This window comes from Dendropsophus ebraccatus, chromosome 1 (assembly GCF_027789765.1).
Source record: "Dendropsophus ebraccatus isolate aDenEbr1 chromosome 1, aDenEbr1.pat, whole genome shotgun sequence".
In the NCBI taxonomy this organism is placed as follows: domain Eukaryota; kingdom Metazoa; phylum Chordata; class Amphibia; order Anura; family Hylidae; genus Dendropsophus; species Dendropsophus ebraccatus.
The window spans coordinates 33,283,906-33,307,102 of NC_091454.1; the positions used below are offsets into that span (position 1 = coordinate 33,283,906).

General features: G+C 38.1%; 1 protein-coding gene across 37 annotated transcripts in view; it reads right to left on the reverse strand.

The window, feature by feature from the left end:
- Window positions 1-23,197, reverse strand: part of LOC138791883 (protocadherin gamma-A4-like) — a 255,016-nt gene that overhangs the window by 37,344 nt on the left and 194,475 nt on the right. Inside the window, exon 1 of one of the 37 annotated variants that reach the window (XM_069969307.1) lies at window positions 20,039-22,087. The exons of 33 other annotated variants lie outside the window; for them this stretch is intronic. In XM_069969307.1, coding sequence (XP_069825408.1) covers window positions 20,039-22,027 — 1,989 coding nt within the window. In that variant the 5' untranslated portion in view covers window positions 22,028-22,087. Of the gene's footprint in view, window positions 1-1,959; window positions 4,514-7,117; window positions 8,078-13,801; window positions 16,298-20,038; window positions 22,088-23,197 lie in introns of those variants that run through there. 3 more of the 37 variants (XM_069969245.1, XM_069969351.1, XM_069969251.1) reach the window with 3 other exon arrangements.

Below are 23,197 nucleotides of genomic sequence, written 5' to 3' on the forward strand. Positions count from 1 at the left end.
AATCAGATTCCACCTTTCATTTTCCTAAGAGTGTATGAGGAATGAAAAGTGGAATCTAATTGGTTGCTAGGGGCAACTGAGCCACATCCACATGCACAGATCCTGCGGTGGCAGGTAATACCCCCCTTGTGCCCACAATATCAAGATGTCCTACATTGGCTGGTGGCTGGGGTAAGAGCCAACTCTGTGTGTTAGTCTGTTCCACCACACCAAACCTCTCTTCTTAGGCTCCTTATCACTCCAGTTCTGTTGATTGCCCAACTTTGTACATTTTAAAGGCTGTGCTCAGGCCTACTTTGCTAACACACAATAAACAGATCTCCCCTCTGGTGAATTTTCAATAGTTTAAATTAGTTTTAGGTACAGTGGTGCCTTGGATTACGAGCGTAATTCATTCTGGGACCGTGCTTGTAACTCACATCCACTCTTAAACCAAAGCAAATTTTCCCATAAGAAATCACTGATATGCAGACAATTGGTTCCACGCCCCAAAAATAATGATTTTATATTCTAAATAACATGTAAAACAAATGAAACAAACATTTAGAAACAGCTGAATATGTGATATTATAAGTTACTGTACAGTATAGCAATCAGCATGTGGTGTATAATGTACAGTAAGTGTATAAACCTGGAAAACAGCAGCAGTTTGTATATACAGGATGGAGCTGCAGATCCCCATAATGCAGTAGTGTAGTACAACAGGCTAGAATAGAGAAGCAGGGCTGCTGTCAGAGGTCTGTGTGGTCACATGACAGCAATGGGGAAGGGCTGTGTTCAGGATGAACCAATCGGCACTGATAGAGACTGCAGGGAGCATGAAGGAATGAGCGGAGAATATGAGGGCACATTATAGCAGCGCTCTCTGTCTTGGGAGAGAGCAGTTACTGCTATGATGAGACTTTCTCCACAGTCCTTTCCCCTGAAGCAAGCCCCAGCCTGAGGTGGATCTGCTATGATTTGGAAGGTGAGGGAGATTTCCTGGGTCAGAGTACTGTGCTGTAGACCACCCTGTGCAGGCCATGTCCCTTCCTAACTCGCCCTTCCACCCAGTACAGAGAGATCTTAAACCAAAGCAATGCTCTTAAACCAAGTCACAATTTTAAAAACCTGTGAGCTCTTCTTGCAAAACGCTCTAAAACCAAGTTACTCTTAAACCAAGGTATCACTGTACATGATTTCCAGCATAATTGCTGTGGTGCAGTTCTTGCATCTTGTTATATAGTACAATACATTCCTTTAGACTATGTAGCATATGTATCGCTAGCTTTATTGCTTCACTCCAAATGTCAATGCCAGGAACAGCAATTTCCAAAAATGCAAGATCGGACAACTGTTGTGTCATAGAAACATAGACACATAGAAGATTGTCGGCGGGAAAAAAACACTGGGTCCATCTAGTCTGCGAACATAAGCACTACAAACATGTCCATTCTAATACATGCTGCATCTACTCAATGCTGATTTAATTTTGATAAAAATGAGAGTTTCCAGAAAAAATACAAGGAAATCAATTTAACAAACTGATCCCCACAGTATCCCTTAAGACACCCTTGGCTCTACTTTAGGGGAACAATAGTAACTGGGGCAAGGATCAGCCAATCATTTCTGGACCAGCATTGAGATAATGGACCTGATTTAAGGTTATTAACCTCATGAAGTCATTTGAGATAAACATAAAAAAATGAAAAGCTGTATAGATATGTAAAGATCTGTAAATAATATGCAATATCAGAGGTTTAGCAAGATATGTCATATTCAATTTAAAATTCATACTAGGTCAAGTAAATATGTGAAGTATTGCAAAGGTTGTAAGTTCTTCATATAAAATTAATATTTTGGTATAAAAGAAGAAAAAATATAAATAATCTCTCATGACCCAAATACAGGATGTAACACCTTAACATTCTGTTTAATCCAATTAATAAAATAACATTATATTAATGTAAGAAAACATACCTGAGATACCAGATTGTCTATGGGTGGACAGTTGTTTACAGTTTCATTTCCAATCCCAGAGTCATCAGCATCTATGAGACTATCCACAGGAACATTGTGCTGAGGTTTAAGGTAAGAAAAATCCCTCTCACTTGGGTCCAGAGTTACACAGACATCATAGGAATATGGTAGAGGTAATGTCCCATTGTTGAATAGTGAGGTAAATCTGGGATCAACCGGTGGATATAGACTTGTACTCATGGCTCCAAATGAAGAAGAATATTTGGACTCTTTATATTTGGAGACAACTGCAATAATCACAGTCAGCATGAAGAGAAAGGAGATCAATGCCAAGGCTATGACCAAGTAGAACTGTAGGTTGGACTGAGATTCTTCTTTGTTGGCCTGACTGCTCAGCTCAGGAAGGACCTGATGGAAATGATCAGCGATCACCATGTTTATAGTGACTGAAGCTGAGCGGGAGGGAATCCCATTGTCTTTTACTAGAACCACAATTCCATGTTTCATGATATCTTTTTCTTGAAATACACGAGATGTCCTGATCTCCCCTGTCTGCTGGTCAATGGTGAAGACTGATGGTTCTGAAGATTGTAAGAAGTAAGACAACCAGGCATTGTGTCCAGAGTCAGCGTCCACTGCCACCACTTTAGATACTAAGGAGCCTTGATCAGAGGTCCAAGGAACCATCTCAAATGTTGAGCTATCGAGCTCTGGTGATGGGTAGAGAATGACTGGTGAGTTATCATTCTGGTCTACTATACATATTCTTAGTGTTGTGCTGCTGTTCAGAGATGGAGATCCATTGTCTCTGGCTATGATTTGGATATTAAATTCCCTATGCTTCTCATAATCAAATGATCGCTGAGCATAGATGACCCCAGTTACTGGATTCATGGAGATGTAGGAAGACAAGGGATCTTCATCGTCACTTCTAGACATCATAGAATAAGTTATCTTAGCATTGTCTTTACTGTCCATATCTCTTGCTTGAACACTAAATATTGAAGCTCCTGGTGAATTATTTTCTGGTATAAATGCAGTGTAACCTGATTTCTCAAACACTGGAGCATTGTCATTGACATCTGATACATCAAGCCTGATAACTTTTCTAGAAGTCATTTCAGGAGAACCTTTATCTGAAGCTTGTATTGTGATGTTATAGGATGATATTGTTTCTCTATCTAGACTACTTTTAGTAACAACTTTATAAAAATTTCCTGTTGTTGAAATTAACTCAAATGGTAAATCCCCCTTTATTATGCACTGGACCTCACCATTTTCTCCAGAGTCTCGGTCATGAACTTTAATAAGAGCAACTACTGATCCAGAAGTAGAATCCTCAGGAATAAGATCTGATGATGAGGTTATGGATATATCAGGAGCATTGTCATTTTCATCTATGATTTCTATTAAAACTTTGGCGTTAGCAGCTAGGCCTCCTCCATCTTGTGCTTGTACAGACATTTCATAATATTTTGTCAATTCATAATCTAAGTGTCCCTTAGTTTTAATCTCCCCATTTTTAGAATCAATAGTGAAAACCAAAAGAATATCATTTGCTGTTGTACTTATAGAGTATGTGATCTGTGCATTGACACCTTCATCTTCATCACTTGCACTGACCTGCAGAATTGTTGAATTCACTGGTATATTCTCCCTAACACTTACTTTATATACATCCTGTGTAAATACTGGAGAATTATCATTGATATCATTGATGATGATAGTTATTAGGGCAGTGCCTGTCTGTACAGGATTTCCAGCATCAGAAGCTGTTAGAATGAGCTCATGCTTGTCTTGTGTCTCTCGGTCTAGAGGTTTCTCTAGAATAAGCTCTGGAAATACACTGCCATCAGTGCTGACCTTCTCTCCAAGAGTAAAATACTGGTTTGCACTGAGTCTGTAGCTGATCAGAGAATTATCACCGATATCCAGATCTTCTGCTTTTTGTAAAAGAAATCTTCTTCCCGGGGAGGTATATTCACTTATTTCTATTCTAATTGTATTAAGAAGAAATGTAGGTGGATTATCATTTATATCCTGAATATTAATCCTTATACTAAAGACATTTAGTGGATTTTCCACCACAGTATCAAATGTAAGGACACAATCAGCTGCAGCTCTACACAATGTCTCCCTGTCTATCCTATCAGCAATGTATAGGTCTCCATTGTCCAGGTTTATACTAAAATATTTCTCAGATACATCAGACACAATGCGTAATTTCCTTCTGGACAGATCCTTAACATCTATTTGAAGATCATTTGCTATATTCCCAACAATAGAGCCTTTTCTTAATTCTTCATTAATGGAATAATGAATCTGACCAGAGACTGAATGACACAGCCAGGAGAATAAGAAGGGAAATATTACTTGCCATCTTAGTCCTTGCATTGCTTGTCCTTCCTGTAGTTGTAATCCAGCCATTCTTCTTCTTACCAGAAATAAATTGATAGATCCTTGTTAAAAGTGTAATCCACTGAAATGTAAAAAATCTTTGATTCCTTTTCTTTGTGAGTCCTACACCCAACAGATCTTAGTGTGAAATGCTGTATATTCCTCTTTGTAGTTGAACACTGTCTGCATCATGGAGGTGATTCTGGATTTACAGAATATTTTCCTTATTGGTGAACAGCGGCGCTCTGAGGCGTATATGAGGAACTACAACATTAATGGCTTCAATGCTATGAGATATCATATAAAACTTTGAATACACTAGTATTATAAATTAAGATTTTATATATTTATTAAAAATGTATGCTTCATTCATTTTGTTGCTGATATATATTGGTATACATTTTGAAATACACTTGCTTTAAGCACAAAATATCCTTTAAGTGTAAGTGGATTTTTCGAAAACATTTGACAAGTCATAAAGACATATCAGAGGTTCTGATTGGTTGGGATCCATATGTTGAGACCCCCACCAATCACTAAAAGAAAAGGGGAAAAGCTCAGCTCTGGTCTGTTTTTGCTCTTTTGCTTAAGACGGCCTCGTAAATTTTACCTCATTGATCAAAACTTCTGACATGTCTCTATATGACTCAAATTCCCAGGGAAGAGCTAATAAAGCATTACTTATAGCTTTTTTCTAAAACCAAAACACAAGCTAAAACATCATAGGCATTGAAATATACTACATATTATACATTCAAATAATAACGCATATTCTAATAATTACCAGTTGCAATATGTACAAAAGGACATATATGTCTATATCTGAATATTTGTGAATATACATGAAAAAGTTGTCAATTTACAAAATTTTTACACCAATACTGCCCAAATACCCCCAACATGTTTCTATCACCTATTACGGTAATGTCATCATGGGAGTTTCTTTAGACACTTTGTGCTATACGCACCATTTGGTGCCAAAGCTGGGTGTAAAACATGCAATACAGTCTTTTGGCAAATCTAGAGTTAAGCCATGCCACCTCACCATATCAGTTAAGATGAGTTTACGCTATTCCTTACATGTCCAAAAGATATAAATCATCAGGTGTAGTCAAAGGACTCCATCAATGTGATTATATAAGAACCTTTAGTGTCTTTACTTCACACCCACATGCAAAGCTTCTTCAGTGACAGGTAATATCCTTCAGAGTATCAAGAAGTCCTACATTGGTAGGTGGCTAAAATAAGAGTCAGCTCTGTGGACTGAACTACACGTCTCTACTTTGGCTCCTCATGATTCTGATTCTGGTGACTGTTCACCTTTGTGCTTCTTGATGGCTGTATTCAGGCCTATTTTGCTTACACACAGACCTCCGGCATGTCATGGAGTCACACCACACTATCTGCTACTGGTGCCAATCTCCACCATGTATCCATTCTGCTGCCCTTTCCCAGACAGTGTTGTGGTGTAAAACTCAGTGACAGAAAAGCTAATCCCCAAGTCAGAGTAAGGCGTTGTATAACTGTACTGATGCTCGGTAGACCCTATCCCATGCAGGCTGTCATGACGGAATAACAAGACTCTGACAGGACTAGGTAGCATTGTTGTGTAGAGAGGCCTACCAGTCCTTTGCACATAGGGGTCAACAAGGTGCACAACAAATGTGGGCCATGTGAACAAGGCACATGACATCAACATGATCATTTCAAAGCCAAACACATAGCCTTAATATAAGGAATATGTCTCTTACACCATCCCAAACAAATGGCTCTACCATACAATTAGTACAATATGTAACTATTTCCATACAGTGCTCAAATAATATCTGCATACAGTGACCAAATAACAGCCTCATACATGAAGTAACAGTACTTTAGAGTACCTACATCACCAGCCCTATGTTTCATCTATACCTCCCTATCTTTGTGCTCAATTTTACAGATAGATCTCTGTTTCTTATAATTACTATTATTATTACTCTTTTAAAACCTAACATTAACTCTAATATGAACTATTTTTGTTGGGGCCCAGGTGCTGAGACCCCCAATATTCACTAAAAGAAAGTGTTCAGACCCTGACTGATCAAGGAGCAAGGAGAGGACTGTGCTACTGTGTGCTCCTCTCCCCACTTTTTTTGTCTATGAGACTTGGACGGACACATAGATTTGAACTGGGAGATGTCCAGGTCAGGTGACACAGATTTGGTAGTGAACAGGCTAAGCACGTACTTCTCCTGGCTCTTTCTCCTGTAGGCTCAACATATCAAAAGTTTTTTTTTTAAATGTAAGAATGGACAAACACCACATAGAACATGAACACAACAAACATGTCCATTCTAATACATGCTGCATCAGCAAAAAGCTAAATTAGTATTAATAACAATGATACTTTCCAGACATAATAATCAATTTCACAACCTTATCTGCTTTTTTTATGAGTGGCTCTACCTTACGAGCATGATAACCGCTATACCTCATCATAAGATATACGAGATAAATATTAATCAAAACTATTTAAAATTATAAATTAATCAAAATTATAAAAGCAAGTTATAGCATATTCAATTTAGAAATCATGGTGGGTCAAATAAATATGTGAAATATGGCAAAGGTTGTAAGTTATTTACATAAATAAATATTTCGGTATAGAAAAGTAAAAAGATAAATAACCTCTTATGGCTCAGATATGGGATGCTAAGAGTAACCCCCCTATAATAAATCCAATCAGTAAAATAAAAATTTAAAATGTCATAAAACATACCAGATTGTCTATGGGTGGACAGCTATTTACAGTTTCACTTCCAATCCCGGAGTCATCGGCATCTATTAGACTATCCACAGGAACATTGTGTTGAGGTTTAAGAAAAGCAAACTCTCTCTCACTTGGGTCCAGAGTTACACAGACATCATAGGAATATGGCAGAGGTAATGTTCCATTGTTGAATAATGAGGTAAATCTGGGATCAACCGGTGGATATAGACTTGTACTCATGGCTCCAAATGAAGAAGATTTGGACTCTTTGTATTTGGAGACAACTGCAATAATGACAGTCACCATGAAGAGAAAGGAGATCAATGCCAAGGCTATGACCAAGTAGAACTGTAGGTTGGACTTAGATTCTTCTTTGTTGGCCTGACTGCTCACCTCAGGAAGGACCTGATGGAAATGATCAGCGATCACCATGTTTATAGTGACTGAAGCTGAGCGGGAGGGAATCCCATTGTCTTTTACTAGAACCACAATTCTATGTTTCATGATGTCTTTTTCTTGAAATACACGAGATGTCCTGATCTCCCCTGTCTGCTGGTCAATGGAGAAGAGATATGGTTCTGAAGATTGTAAGAAGTAAGACAACCAGGCATTGTGTCCAGAGTCAGCGTCCACTGCCACCACTTTAGATACTAAGGAGCCTTGATCAGAGGTCCAAGGAACCATCTCAAATGTTGAGCTATCGTGCTCTGGTGATGGGTACAGAATGACTGGTGAGTTATCATTCTGGTCTACTATACATATTCTTAGTGTTGTGCTGCTGTTCAGAGATGGAGATCCATTGTCTCTGGCGATGATTTGGATATTAAATTCTCTATGCTTCTCATAATCAAATGATCTCTGAGCATAGATGACCCCAGTTACTGGATTCATGGAGATGTAGGAAAACAGGGGATCTTTTTCATCAGTTCTAGACATTATAGAATATGTTATCTTAGCATTGTCTTCACTGTCCATATCTCTTGCTTGAACACTAAATATTAAAGCTCCTGGTAAATTATTCTCTAGTATAAATGCAGTGTAACCTGATTTCTCAAACACTGGAGCATTGTCATTGACATCTGATATATCAAGCCTGATAACTTTTCTAGAAGTCATTTCAGGAGAACCTTTATCTGAGGCTTGTATTGTGATGTTATAGGATGATATTATTTCTCTATCCAGACTACTTTTTGTAACTATTTTATAAAAGATTCCTGTTGATATTAACTCAAATGGTAATTCCTCTTTTATGAAACATTGGACCTCACCATTCTCCCCTGAGTCAGGATCAAGAACTTTAATAAGAGCCACCATGGTTCCAGGAGCAGAATCCTCAGGAATAAAATTTGATGATGAGGTTATGGATATCTCAGGGGCATTGTCATTTTCATCTGTTATTTCTATTAAAACCTTAGCATGAGCAGCTAGGCCTCCTCCATCCTGTGCTTGTATAGAAAATTCATAATATTTTGTCGCTTCATAATTCAAGCTTCCCTTTGTTCTAATTTCTCCATTTTGAGAGTCAATACTGAATGTAAGAAGAACAATGTCTACTCTAGTACTAATTGAGTAAGTGATCTGTGCATTGACACCTTCATCTTCATCACTTGCACTGACCTGCAGAATTGTTGAATTCACTGGTATATTTTCCCTAACACTTACTTTATATACATCCTGTGTAAATACTGGGGAATTATCATTGATATCATTGATGATGATAGTTATTAAGGCAGTGCCTGTCTGTACAGGATTCCCAGCATCAGAAGCTGTTAGAATGAGTTCATGCTTGTCTTGTGTCTCTCGGTCTAGAGGTTTCTCTAGTATAAGCTCTGGAAATACACTGCCATCAGTGCTGACCTTCTCTCCAAGAGTAAAATACTGGTTTGCACTGAGTCTGTAGCTGATCAGAGAATTATCTCCTTTATCCAGATCTTCTGCTTTTTGTAAAAGAAATCTTCTTCCCAGGGAGGTGGATTCACTCATTTCTATTCTTATTGTATCAAGAATAAACATAGGAGAATTGTCATTTATATCTTGAATATTAATCTTGATACTAAATACATTTAGAGGATTTTCTACCAACGCCTCAAATGTAAGGACACAATCAGCTGCAGCTCTACACAATGTCTCCCTGTCTATCCTATCAGCAATGTATAGGTCTCCATTATCCTGATTTATACTGAAATATTTCTCAGAGATGCCATTTACAATATGTAATTTCCTTCTGGACGGATCCTTAACATCTAATTGTAGATCCTTTGCTATATTCCCAACAATAGAGCCTTTTCTTAATTCTTCATTAATGGAATAATGAATCTGACCAGAGACTGAATGACACAGCCAGGAGAATAAGAAGGGAAATATTACTTGCCATCTGAGTCCTTGCATTGCTTGTCCTTCCTGCAGTTGTAATCCAGTCATCCTCTTTTTAACCAGAAATATAAAGGTAAAAATTCTTGGTAGTTTAATGATCCAACAATGAAGAGTAATGAATCCCTGTTTGATCAGTCCTATATCCAACACATCCTGGTGTGAAATGCTGTGTATTCCTCCTTGTAGTTGAACACTGTCTGCATCATGGAGGTGATTCTGGATTTGCAGAATATTTTCCTTATTGGTGAACAGCGGCGCTCTGAGGCGTAAATAGGGAACTGCAGCATCAGTGACAGCCTCATTGCTTTTAATAACACATAGATAAAGTCTGTAGAACTCCACCATACAAGACACTACCCGTACTGCTCTAATGTATGGGGGATAAGTATAAGGTTAAGAACTTCGGGTTCTAGTAGCAAGCTAAATACCAATAGAAAAACAACTGAACCTCTAACATATTACAACATATAGATTTTATTGTTAAAATTGCAATATAATGACAAAATAATAGATAAATACACAATGAACCATGGCTGACAAAAATGTTAAAAACGTCAAACATACAATGAGGGGGCTGCTGCAGATGGGCACAAGTAAATAAATAAATAAATAGATGGTAGGAAAAAGTGCTAGATACAGTACAAGGAGAGCTATGAGTAGATGATTTGTATTAAACAAGCCAAGAGGGTGCTATAAACGATTCATAGATCTCAACTGGTAAAAAAACTACTAAAGTATCCTACCATAGATAATAGAAGTCAAAGTGTCCACCGGCGGCCCCCACCCCAACGCACGTTTCGGCGTAGTCTTTTTCAAGCCTTGAAAAAGGCTACGCCGAAACGTGCGTTGGGGTGGGGGCTGCCGGTGGACACTTTGACTTCTATTATCTATGGTAGGATACTTTAGTAGTTTTTTTACCAGTTGAGATCTATGAATCGTTTATAGCACGCTCTTGGCTTGTTTAATACAAATCATCTACTCATAGCTCTCCTTGTACTGTATCTAGCACTTTTTCCTACCATCTATTTATTTATTTATTTATTTACTTGTGCCCATCTGCAGCAGCCCCCTCATTGTATGTTTGACGTTTTTAACATTTTTGTCAGCCATGGTTCATTGTGTATTTATCTATTATTTTGTCATTATATTGCAATTTTAACAATAAAATCTATATGTTGTAATATGTTAGAGGTTCAGTTGTTTTTCTATTGGTATTTTTTTTTCTCATTGCTTTTAAGTACAATTTTGAACTTTAAGGAAAATTGTAATAGAAAGTATATAATTATATAATCTAAAACATATTTGAAAAATGAAGTTATCATTTGCACTTAGTCTAAAGCATTATGGCGAAAGATAACCAGAAGATATTTATTGGATATGAAAAAAAATTATAAAAATTAAACAGGAAAACAACAAAAAGCAATAGTATGCTTATAGTGCAGAAGGGTCGATGGCAATAAATGATGCTCAGATTACACCCTCAAGGATTGATTCTACTGTGGTTTGGTCTATATGAAGCTGTAAGTAGAAAATGTCTACTCTCTTTTTTAATAATAAGAAGAATAAGAACTAGAAGTGGTGGCTTTCCCGTTACCTGTTATCCCTCCTAATTTTTCGTTACCATTGTTATAACAAAATATATTATTGTTTCTACAGATATAGATTCATTATGTTTGAACAAATAACCAGCTAGTTTCCCGTAGCCCCTGACTGGTGCATTACATCAAAAATACTGCTGAAGTCGAGTTATAATACAGCCATCATTGATAACAGCTACTTCTATAGTGAAGTTAAAAAGAGATTTGATATCCCACTATGCTCAACAGTTTAAATGGATACCTGTCATGACTTTTATGCTGCTTAAACCCAACCACGAGTCAATCCACAGTGGCTTCTTCCTACCCTATCGGCCTTGATTTAAAGATTTCTCCCTATGCCCAAATACAGTGAACTCTCTCAGTTAAGGCTTGTGGGGCCACAGAGGATTTGTGGTTAGAGCAGAGTAAAAGTCATGACTTCCCTTTATGAATAACATAGTATACATTCAGGTCTACTTTTATATTAGCCCAAATGGCACAAAAGTGGTGTAATTTCACAAATCGCAGGTAATAAAGTATAAAATATACACACTCAAAGTTGTTTCTATGTGTCTGCTGTATTCTTCAATAGTTACTGTGCCGATGTATTGCTGAACAGTTTTAATCCCATAAGGAGATTTTTCTTTATTGATCATTAAACATTAGTATATACTAATATTTACATCTCCTAACAAACTATAAAAAGTAAAAAATCTGCCTATAGAAGGTAGAGGTGGCCCTCCTGTCAGCAGACATACATGTAACCCTTATAAAGTGGACAGCGCGTTCTCCTTCTTTTCCCTCATGTATGCCACAATCATCATTGATAAAAACAGTTACAGTTTTTTTTTTTTTTTTGCCAAAAGCAACCAATCAGTGCTCAGCATTAACTAAGTTATCTAGTGTTAGAAAAACATGGCCCCTTTCTTCCAGAAACAGCACCACTCTTGTCTCCAGTTCAGGTGTGGTGCTCTATCAGCCCCGTTTATAAAATTAAATATTTGATATCAAAGTTGCATAGGAATGTGAGAGATTGGGTATGTGCCTATAAATGAAGCTCATGCTGTTGAATTTGAATTGTAGGACATCATTTGTACAATTTTTACCAAGATTCCATATGTCAATTTTCAAGAAAATATTACAAGTAGTTGATATCTAAACCTTCCTTATCCAATATTACAAAATTATGGTTGTCTGCCTTTTTCATGCTAACTCCACAGAGTGTCCTGTGTGGTAATCATTGTTAACCACATGGTGACTAAAGCAAAATGCCATTTGTTGACCAATGGGAACTTCCATATGGTTAGTACAGTAAGTAAATATCACCATAACATGGTAACAGTACCAACAATAGTTTCATACATAAAGTAATACTAATACCAATAGTACTGTATAAAATGCAATTAGATAAGCAAATAAAACTACAATGGGCCAGAGGCCACACACCCCTTCTCTACATCTATGCTTAACTCAACTATACTATAATAAAACATTAAAGATTTGAAAATTTAAAGTGTAATACTAATTTTTTTTTAAACATAATGGGGGAGATTTATCAAAGGGTGTAAATATACACCTGGTGTAAACTGGCCACAGCAACCAATCACAGCTCACCTTCCAGCTCTGGTGAAAGGAAAGAGGGGCTGTGATTGGCTGCTGTGGGTAGTTTACACCAGGTGTATATTTACACCCTTTGATAAATCTACCCCAGTGTCTATAGTCTATTATTTTCATATTTAATTTCTAATTTGAGCTATGTTTACACTACGTAAGTGATGTAATAATCATGGCCGTTGTTGCCGATTTGCAACAACGCCCATGATCACTACAGAACTTACATAGCGCTGCCCTCTATGGAATCCTGGCCGGGGTGTATACACATAGTATACACTCCGGCCGGGATCCTTAGCGGCACCGCAAAAACCTGTTAGTGGACACAACGGTGCATGCGGCTGCGGCCACATTGTGTGCAATGGCGAATTGGGATGCAGGCGCACACGGATAAGCCCGCATCCCTATTCATCAGCAGTGAAGATCATCTGATCCGGGATGATCTTCTCTGACACCGGCCACTGGAATACATAAAATGTATAGAACAGCCCATTTGACTGGGTTCAGCCTCCCAAACAGGCATGGAGGCCAAGTACAACAAAGTCCATTAGTAATGGTCCACAACAGCATGTGATTTTTTTCTCCTCCTAAATGTCAGTAAGTTAGTCAATAACACACAAATTTCTTATTCCTCAAGTTTATGCTAAAAGTTGCTAACAATTACCAAATATGTTAATTATAGTACAGGCTACATCATAGCAAAAAAAGTGACCTGAATAAATTATACTTTTACAAAGTAATCAGAGTAAGTTAGTTTAATTTCTTAAATGCTCAAACAACCTTCATATGTCGTATTATTCCCACTTAGAAGACCCCTCAGGAAGACCATATTGTACCTAATAATAATAGCAGGCAAAGCGTTCTGTCAGGGCTGTTCTGTTCTGCCTGGTCCTGACAGAACACTTTGGCTGCTATTCTCTCATCACCAACGCTGCTGGGGGGGTCCTCTTATTTGCTGCGGTATACCTGAATGCTTTCATTAAAGTTGTGCCTACATGTGCACAACCACACAAGGTGAGTGAGCCTTCACTCTATGATTCACTTACGCCTGTTCACATTTGATATATTGCACTAGGAAGCGCCCTTCGCCTTTTTGTTTCCCCACATATTTTTATTTTATTATAAAACATACCTGACATGCCAGATTTTCTACAGGTGGGAGGTTATTTAGAGTTTCATTTCCAATCCCGGAGTCATCGGCATCTATGAGACTATCCACAGGAACATTGTGTTGAGGTTTAAGGAAAGAAAATTCCCTCTCACTTGGGTCCAGAGTTACACAGACATCATAGGAATATGGCAGAGGTAATGTCCCATTGTTGAATAGTGAGGTAAATCTAGGATCAACCGGTGGGTATAGACTTGTACTCATGGCTCCAAATGAAGAAGAAGATTTGGACTCTTTGTATTTGGAGACAAATGCAATAATCACAGTCAGCATGAAGAGAAAGGAGATCAATGCCAAGGCTATGACCAAGTAGAACTGTAGGTTGGACTGAGATTCTTCTTTGTTGGCCTGACTGCTCAACTCAGGAAGGACCTGATGGAAATGATCAGCGATCACCATGTTTATAGTGACTGAAGCTGAGCGGGAGGGAATCCCATTGTCTTTTACTAGAACCACAATTTCATGTTTCATAATATCTTTTTCTTGAAATACACAAGATGTCCTGATCTCCCCTGTTTGCTGGTCAATGGAGAAGAGTGATGGTTCTGAAGATAGTAAGAAGAAAGACAACCAGGCATTGTGTCCAGAGTCAGCGTCCACTGCCACCACTTTAGATACTAAGGAGCCTTGATCAGAGGTCCAAGGAACCATCTCAAATGTTGAGCTATCGAGCTCTGGTGATGGGTACAGAATGACTGGTGAGTTATCATTCTGGTCTACTATACATATTCTTAGTGTTGTGCTGCTGTTCAGAGATGGAGATCCATTGTCTCTGGCCATGATTTGGATATAAAATTCTTTATGCTTCTCATAATCAAATGATCTCTGAGCATAGATGACCCCAGTTACTGGATTCATGGAGATATAGGAAGACAGGGAATCTTCTTCATCACTTCTAGACATTACAGAATATGTTATCTTAGCATTGTCTTCACTGTCCATATCTCTTGCTTGAACACTAAATATTGAAGCTCCTGGTGAATTATTTTCTGGTATAAATGCAGTGTAACCTGATTTCTCAAACGCTGGAGCATTGTCATTGACATCTGATACATCAAGCCTGATAACTTTTCTAGAAGTCATTTCAGGAGAACCTTTATCTGAGGCTTGTATTGTGATGTTGTAGGATGATATTATTTCTCTATCCAGAGTAGATTTTGTGACTATTTTATAAAAATTTCCTGTTGCTGATATTAACTCAAATGGTAAATCCCCTTTAATTATACATTGGACCTCCCCATTCTCTCCAGGGTCTCGGTCATGAACTTTAATCAGAGCCACCACAGTTCCAGGAGCAGAATCCTCAGGAATAAGATCTGATGATGAAGTTATGGATATATCAGGAGCATTGTCATTTTCATCTGTTATTTGTATTAAAACTTTGGCATGAGCAGCTAGCCCGCCTCCATCTTTGGCTTGGATGGAAAATTCATAATATTTTGTCACTTCATAATCTAAGTGTCCTCTTGTTCTAATCTCTCCTTTTTGAAAATCAATAATAAAACCCAGGAGAATATCATTTGCTGTGGTTCTTATAGAGTAAGTGATCTGCCCATTGACACCTTCATCTTCATCACTTGCACTGACCTGCAGAATGGTTGAATTCACTGGTATATTTTCCCTAACACTTACTTTATATACATCCTGTGTAAATACTGGAGAATTATCATTGATATCATTGATGATGATAGTTATTAAGGCAGTGCCTGTCTGTACAGGATTTCCAGCATCAGAAGCTGTTAGAATGAGTTCATGCTTGTCTTGTGTCTCTCGGTCTAGAGGTTTCTCTAGTATAAGCTCTGGAAATACACTGCCATCAGTGCTGACCTTCTCTCCAAGAGTAAAATACTGGTTTGCACTGAGTCTGTAGCTGATCAGAGAATTATCACCTATATCCAGATCTTCTGCATTATGTAAAATAAATCTTCTTCCTGGAGAGGTGGATTCACTCATTTCTATTTCAATATTTTCATTGACAAATGTAGGGGAATTGTCATTTATATCCTGAATATTAATCTTTACACTGAAAACATTTAGAGGATTTTCCACCACAGCATCAAATGTAAGGACACAATCAGCTGCAGCTCTACACAATGTCTCCCTGTCTGTCCTATCAGCAATGTATAGGTCTCCATTATCCAGGTTTATACTGAAAAATTTCTCTGAAACATCAGATACAATATGTAATTTCCTTTTGGACAGATCCTTAACATCTAATTGTAGATCCTTTGCTATATTCCCAACAATAGAGCCTTTTCTTAATTCTTCATTAATGGAATAATGAATCTGACCAGAGACTGAATGACACAGCCAGGAGAATAAGAAGGGAAATATTACTTGCCATCTGAGTCCTTGCATTGCTTCTCCTTCCTGCAGTTGTAATCCAGCCATTTTTCTTCCCACTAACATCCTTAATATAAATATAATCCACCAGAATTAATAGCAGGCGATAATCATTCTTTATGAGTCCTATTCCCAGCACATCCTGGTCTGAAATGCTGTGTTTTCCTTCTTGCAGTTGAACACTGTCTGCATCATGGAGGTGATTCTGGATTTGCTGAATATTTTCCTTATTGGTGAACAGCGGCGCTCTGAGGCGTATATGGGGAACTGCAGCATGAGTGGCTTCAGTGCTATCAGATACCATATACAATTTTAAATATAATAGTATTATACAATGTAATAGGAAATTATAATTCTTATAATAAGTAAAATTGATATATTTTAAAACTTTATGTTGTTTGGCTATTAGCAACCATCAAAGAATAGAGCAGTCTACCTTGCTAAAATAGCTAAAATAAGCATACTAAAAGACAACCGTAGCATCCTTTACTTACGACAGCTCTGCCAGGTAGCAGTAATTTCATAGGACATCCGGGTGATATTGTATTTACCATTTAACCCCCCCCCCCCCCATGAATACAGCTGTTGCTGGTGATACTTGTGCAGTTTTATCAAGCAAATTCTAAGAAATTATTACAAGTATTATTGTAGATACTGCAGATGATTGTTTTATTTAGGTTAGGTACTCCCATGGATCTTGCCAAATCTGCCATATAACCCTGAAATTGGAGACCTTTGTAGATAAATAATTTTTTTTATCTGTGAGGCCCTTATGAGGCCTATGTAATCCAACATGTCCAGAAACATTGGTTATAACAAAGGCTTTGCTTTCATCCATCCTAGAGAGCCTCTGGCAATACAGGCTGTCCTGCACAGGTAGGTAAAGCTGGGTCCTCATGCCTCTTTTATAGTTTTTATCCATGCCTATAAATATGTACAACAGGGGTATAGTCCGATATTAAAGTGTGGCCAACACTGTCTAAGTCCAAGCTATTGTTACGGCGAGTATCATGTCCCTACGCACCCCTCACTTAACTTTGAAACAGAAACCCTGAGGCCTACTTGTGCATTACTATTAAGAAACTCTGATCTCACGTTTCTGGTCCAACAACAGTCTAAAATCAGCTCTACTAAATGACATTGCACCTCTTCATTCAAGCTATCTGTTGTCCCGCCTGTCTACAACCCAATGGGGCACTTCTTAGTGGCAGTTCTCAGGTCTGCTTTGCTCACATGCTCTGGGGAGGCTCCTCAAGCATAAGACAGTCACATAACACTCTCTGGTAATGGAACCAAACTCTACTATGTATCATTCCTTCTCCTATCCAGAATTAGGCTATGTTCACAATCGGCAACAACGGCCGTACTTTGAACGTAAAGATATGCTGCATGTTCTTCTATAGGATCCCAGCCGAAGCGTACATACATAGCATTTGCTCCGGGCCGGGATCCCAAGCGGCGGCGCAAAGAACTGAACTGTCAGTTTTCTGCGGCCGCTATTCATTAAATAGTGGCCGAAGAAAACCATGTCATTGCACACTGTGGAGCGACTGGCTGCAGCCGCTTGCTTCACAGTGTGCTATGTGCATCAGAACTCTACGGCCATAAAGATCATCCGGCAGGTATGATATTTGCAGTATAGTCTGGAATGATCTTTGCAGGGAACGCCCGGTCTCTTACGCCATGTGAACATGGCCTTATAGTGCAATGTATATAACTTTGTACATTGTCTGGGAGCATTTAGGGTCAAGACAGCCCCCTCTGCTGCTACCAATAGCTGTGTCAGAAACTGCAGGGCCGCTCCACCACATATGTAGCAGGGCTCTGCACACTTCAATTTCCTGTAGGCTGGTGCCTGGGAAACAAAAGGGAGATTTATATACAGGGTTAAAGGGTGGCTTAGTTGCTTCTAGCAGAGTCCACTTTTAACTTTTCACAGATTCCTTTAAAAATGAAAAGTGGAATCTGATTGGTTGCTAGGGGCAACTGGGCCAATTTTACTTTACACCTGTTTGATGACTCTCACCCATAAATGTCCATACATATGATCAAATAACAGCTTTATACATGAACTTAGTGTTTTACTTGTAAAATACAGCTGTATGCTTAAAGTTACACATTGATAAGGCAACTTCTATGTTTTATTTTAATTTCAAAAATGTATACCAAATCTAATCTCAATATAAATATAATTTAATGTTTATACGGGCACTCACATTGATGAACTTAGAGATAATACTTTAAATTACTGGTACTGTACGTGCATGCCTCCTACATAAACAATAGACTGTAGCAGTTGCCTTTTGCTTTTGCTATTGAGTATATTACAGTCCACCAGATATGGTTCAAAACAGGGTGTGAAATGTACAGTAATATATATATATATATATATATATATATATATATATATATATGAATATATATATATATATATATATATATATATAACGACTCAGAGGCATAACTACCACTGTAGCAGCCATAGCGGCTGCTATGGGGCCCACCACATCAGGGGGCCCATCCCTGAAAGACACTGAGCCCCCTGAGCTGCCATCATAATGCCTACCATGGGGAACACTGTGTACTGATGCCTATTTTGGGCAACAGTATCTGGGGGAGGGGGTGCAAGGGGAGATGCCTACCATGTGGGACACTAGGGGAGATGCCTACCATGGGGGCCACTAAGGAAGAAGTCTACTATGCAGGACACTATCTACTGGGGGATACCGGGGAGGTGCCTAATATATGCTATTTACTGGGCAGAGGGCCAACAAACAGGGGGATTACCTACAGTGGGATGAAAGGGGGGGGGGCAGTCAAAAGTTTGCTATGGAGCCCAGCTTTTTCTTGGTATGCCCCTGGAACGATGGACAACCGCCATGCAAAACATTTTTATACTGCCAACTTAAGAATCTTATATTCCCAAACCTAAAGCTTAAAGTTGGACACAGTTAACAAATATGTTCACTTAAGTGTAGCACACTGGAAGTCCCAGTGTGTGGAGGATCCGGAGGATGCAGGTGCTAATCGGCTAAATTGAATTTTTATCAGGATGATGGAAGTCGCAGTGAACATAAAATTAGACTTTATTTAGTTTTGAAATGAGTATTCACAAACAAAGTCTCCTTTTATGTTCACTACCACTTCCATCATCCTTGATGTGATAAAAATTCAATTTAGCCGATCAGTGCCTCCATGTCCCGGATACTCTGCACAGTTGGACCTCCACTGCGCTATACTTCTCTGATCTCCTATACCGGGGCTTCTGGTGTCGTTGAAGGGCAGCTGATGGCCAAGCATAATCAAAGCCACACAGCCCAAGATGAGAGGCATTTCTAGCCATCATCTCAATCCTTGCAGTATCCTTGTTCAGTGTCTTCTTTCTCTTTAGTGCATCAAATAAGTTCATTCCACGTACAACGATAAAACTAATTTGATATTTATGTATACTTTCCAGAATTATTAAAAGGAAAATCGGTTCTCCATATTCTTTTTGTTGTCACACACAGAACTGGACAAGAAATGGACCCTTACCCCACCATAAATGATCATAGGTTCTCCGGGCAAAGATCAGTTTATGATTCCTGGGCCTACATTGAGCTATTGTACTTATTTTAAGGTTATCAAAACTTAATTAGCAAACATCAGAAACATTGAGGTATGAATAAACAAAAACTGATTAGATAGATAAGCCTCTATGAATATTATGTCATGAGGTTAAACAACTTATGGCAAATGAACTTCAGAAATTATCCTAAACCCTTTAATCTAAAGGAATAATACATTCAAAAATATAAAATATCAAAGGCTCATATGGATGCTGAGTTTAAAACCATTTACAAATGTCATAAAACATACCTGAGATACCAAATTTTCTACAGGTGTGAGGTTCTTTAAAGTTTCATTTCCAATCCCGGAGTCATCGGCATCTATTAGACTATCCACAGGAACATTGTGTTGAGGTTTAAGGTAAGAAAATTCCCTCTCACTTGGGTCCAGAGTTACACAAACATCATAGGAATATGGCAGAGGTAATGTCCCATTGTTGAATAGTGAGGTGAATCTGGGATCAACCGGTGGGTATAGACTTGTACTCATGGCTCCAAATGAAGAAGAAGATTTGGATTCTTTGTATTTGGAGACAACTGCAATAATCACAGTCAGCATGAAGAGAAAGGAGATCAATGCCAAGGCTATGACCAAGTAGAATTGTAGGTTGGACTGAGATTCTTTTTTGTTAGCCTGACTGCTCAGCTCAGGAAGGACCTGATGGAAATGATCGGCGATCACCATGTTTATAGTAACTGAAGCCGAGCGGGAGGGAATCCCATTGTCTTTTACTAGAACCACAATTCCATGTTTCATGATGTCTTTTTCCTGAAATACACGAGATGTCCTGATCTCCCCTGTCTGCTGGTCAATGGTGAAGAGTGATGGTTCTGAAGATAGTAAGAAGAAAGACAACCAGGCATTGTGTCCAGAGTCAGCGTCCACTGCCACCACTTTAGATACTAAGGAGCCTTGATCAGAGGTCCAAGGAACCATTTCAAATGTTGAGCTATCGAGCTCTGGTGATGGGTAGAGAATGACTGGTGAGTTATCATTCTGGTCTACTATACATATTCTTAGTGTTGTGTTGCTGTTCAGAGATGGAGATCCATTGTCTCTGGCAATTATTTGAAAATTAAATTCTCTATGCTTCTCATAATCAAATGATCGCTGAGCATAGATGACCCCAGTTACTGGATTCATGGAGATGTAGGAAGACAGGGGATCTTCTTCATCACTTATAGACATTATAGAATATGTTATCTTAGCATTGTCTTCACTGTCCATATCTCTTGCTTGGACACTAAATATTGAAGCTCCTGGTGAATTATTTTCTGGTATAAATGCAGTGTAACTTGATTTCTCAAACACTGGAGCATTGTCATTGACATCTGATACATCAAGCCTGATAACTTTTCTAGAAGTCATTTCAGGAGAACCTTTATCTGAGGCTTGTATTGTGATGTTGTAGGATGATCTTATTTCTCTATCTAGACTACTTTTTGTAACTATTTTATAAAAATTACTTGCTGATGATATTAGTTCAAAGGGTAAATCCCCTTTTATAATACATTGGACCTCACCATTCTCTCCTGAGTCAGGATCATGAACCTGAATCAGAGCCACCACTGATCCAAGGGCAGAATCCTCAGGAATAAGACCTGATGATGAGGTTATGGATATCTCAGGAGCATTATCATTTTCATCTATGATCTCTATTAAAATCTTAGCTTTGGCTGATTCACCTCCTCCATCTTGTGCTTGTACTGCAATTTCAAAAAATCTTGACATTTCATAATCTATTTGTCCTTTTGTTTTAATCTCTCCATTTCTAGGATTAATGTTAAAAGTCTGAAGAATATTATTTGCTGTTGTTCTAAATGAGTAAGTGATCTGAGCATTGACACCTTCATCTTCATCACTTGCACTGACCTGCAGAATTGTTGAATTCACTGGTATATTTTCCCTAACACTGACTTTATATACATCCTGTGTAAATACTGGAGAATTATCATTGAAGTCAGTGACAATGATAGTTATTAAGGCAGTGCCTGTCTGTACAGGATTTCCAGCATCAGAAGCTGTTAGAATGAGTTCATGCTTGTCTTGTGTCTCTCGGTCTAGAGGTTTCTCTAGTATAAGCTCTGGAAATACACTGCCATCAGTGCTGACCTTCTCTCCAAGAGTAAAATACTGGTTTGCACTGAGTCTGTAGCTTATCAGAGAATTATCTCCTATATCCAGATCTTCTGCAGTTTGTAAAACAAATCTTCTTCCTGGGGAAGATGATTCACCCATTTCTATTCTTATTGTGTCAATAATAAATGTGGGAGAATTGTCATTTATATCCTGAATATTAACCTTAACATTAAAGACATTTAGTGGATTTTCCACCACAGCATCAAATGTAAGGACACAATCAGCTGCAGCTCTACACAATGTCTCCCTGTCTATCCTATCAGCAATGTATAAGTCTCCATTATCCAGGTTTATACTGAAATATTTCTCAGAGATCTTAGACACAATACGTAATTTCCTTCTTGACAGATCCCTAACATCTAATTGTAGATCCTTTGCTATATTCCCAACAATAGAGCCTTTTCTTAATTCTTCATTAATGGAATAATGAATCTGACCAGAGACTGAATGACACAGCCAGGAGAATAAGAAGGGAAATATTACTTGCCATCTGAGTCCTTGTCCCTCCTGTGGTTGTAATCCAGTCATCTTCCTTCTTACTATGAATATGATGGTAAAAATCCTTTCTGTATTTATAATCCAGTTGATGTAGCAGAAATTGAATTCTTCTTCTTTATGAGTCCTATTCCCAGCACATCCTGGTCTGAAATGCTGTGTATTCCTTCTTGCAGTTGAACACTGTCTGCATCATGGAGGTGATTCTGGATTTGCAGATTATTTTCCTTATTGGTGAACAGCGGCGCTCTGAGGCGTATATTGGGAACTGCAACATTGGTGACTGATTCTCATAAACACCACTATTTATGTGCTTATATACTATTTGAACTTATAGTAAAATCTGCCGTCATTCAAAAAATTAAGTTATAAAGAAGGACACATATGAAGATCTAAATGCTGAATCTGAATATTACTTAATTGTATAATATCCAGTAAAACGATTTATACGGACACCTAAACTACCATAATATTGTCTGGTAAGATGTGTGTGAAAATTGTAAAATCTAGTTTCAAATGGTTTTAATTTAAATGAGTTATTGCAAAATGATTTAATCAAACTGATATAGTTATTTTTATATAACAACATCTGTTTATGTTCACTTACAAAATAACTTTGTTGTAGGAAGATGCTGCCAACCACCCAAACACATGAAGATGCTGCCAACCACCCAATACATGACACACTGGTAAATATTTAACTTGAAATTATAAGATAATATTTTGTAAAGAAAATATAAAAATAAATTAAAAGGTGTAAATATCCAAGATCAG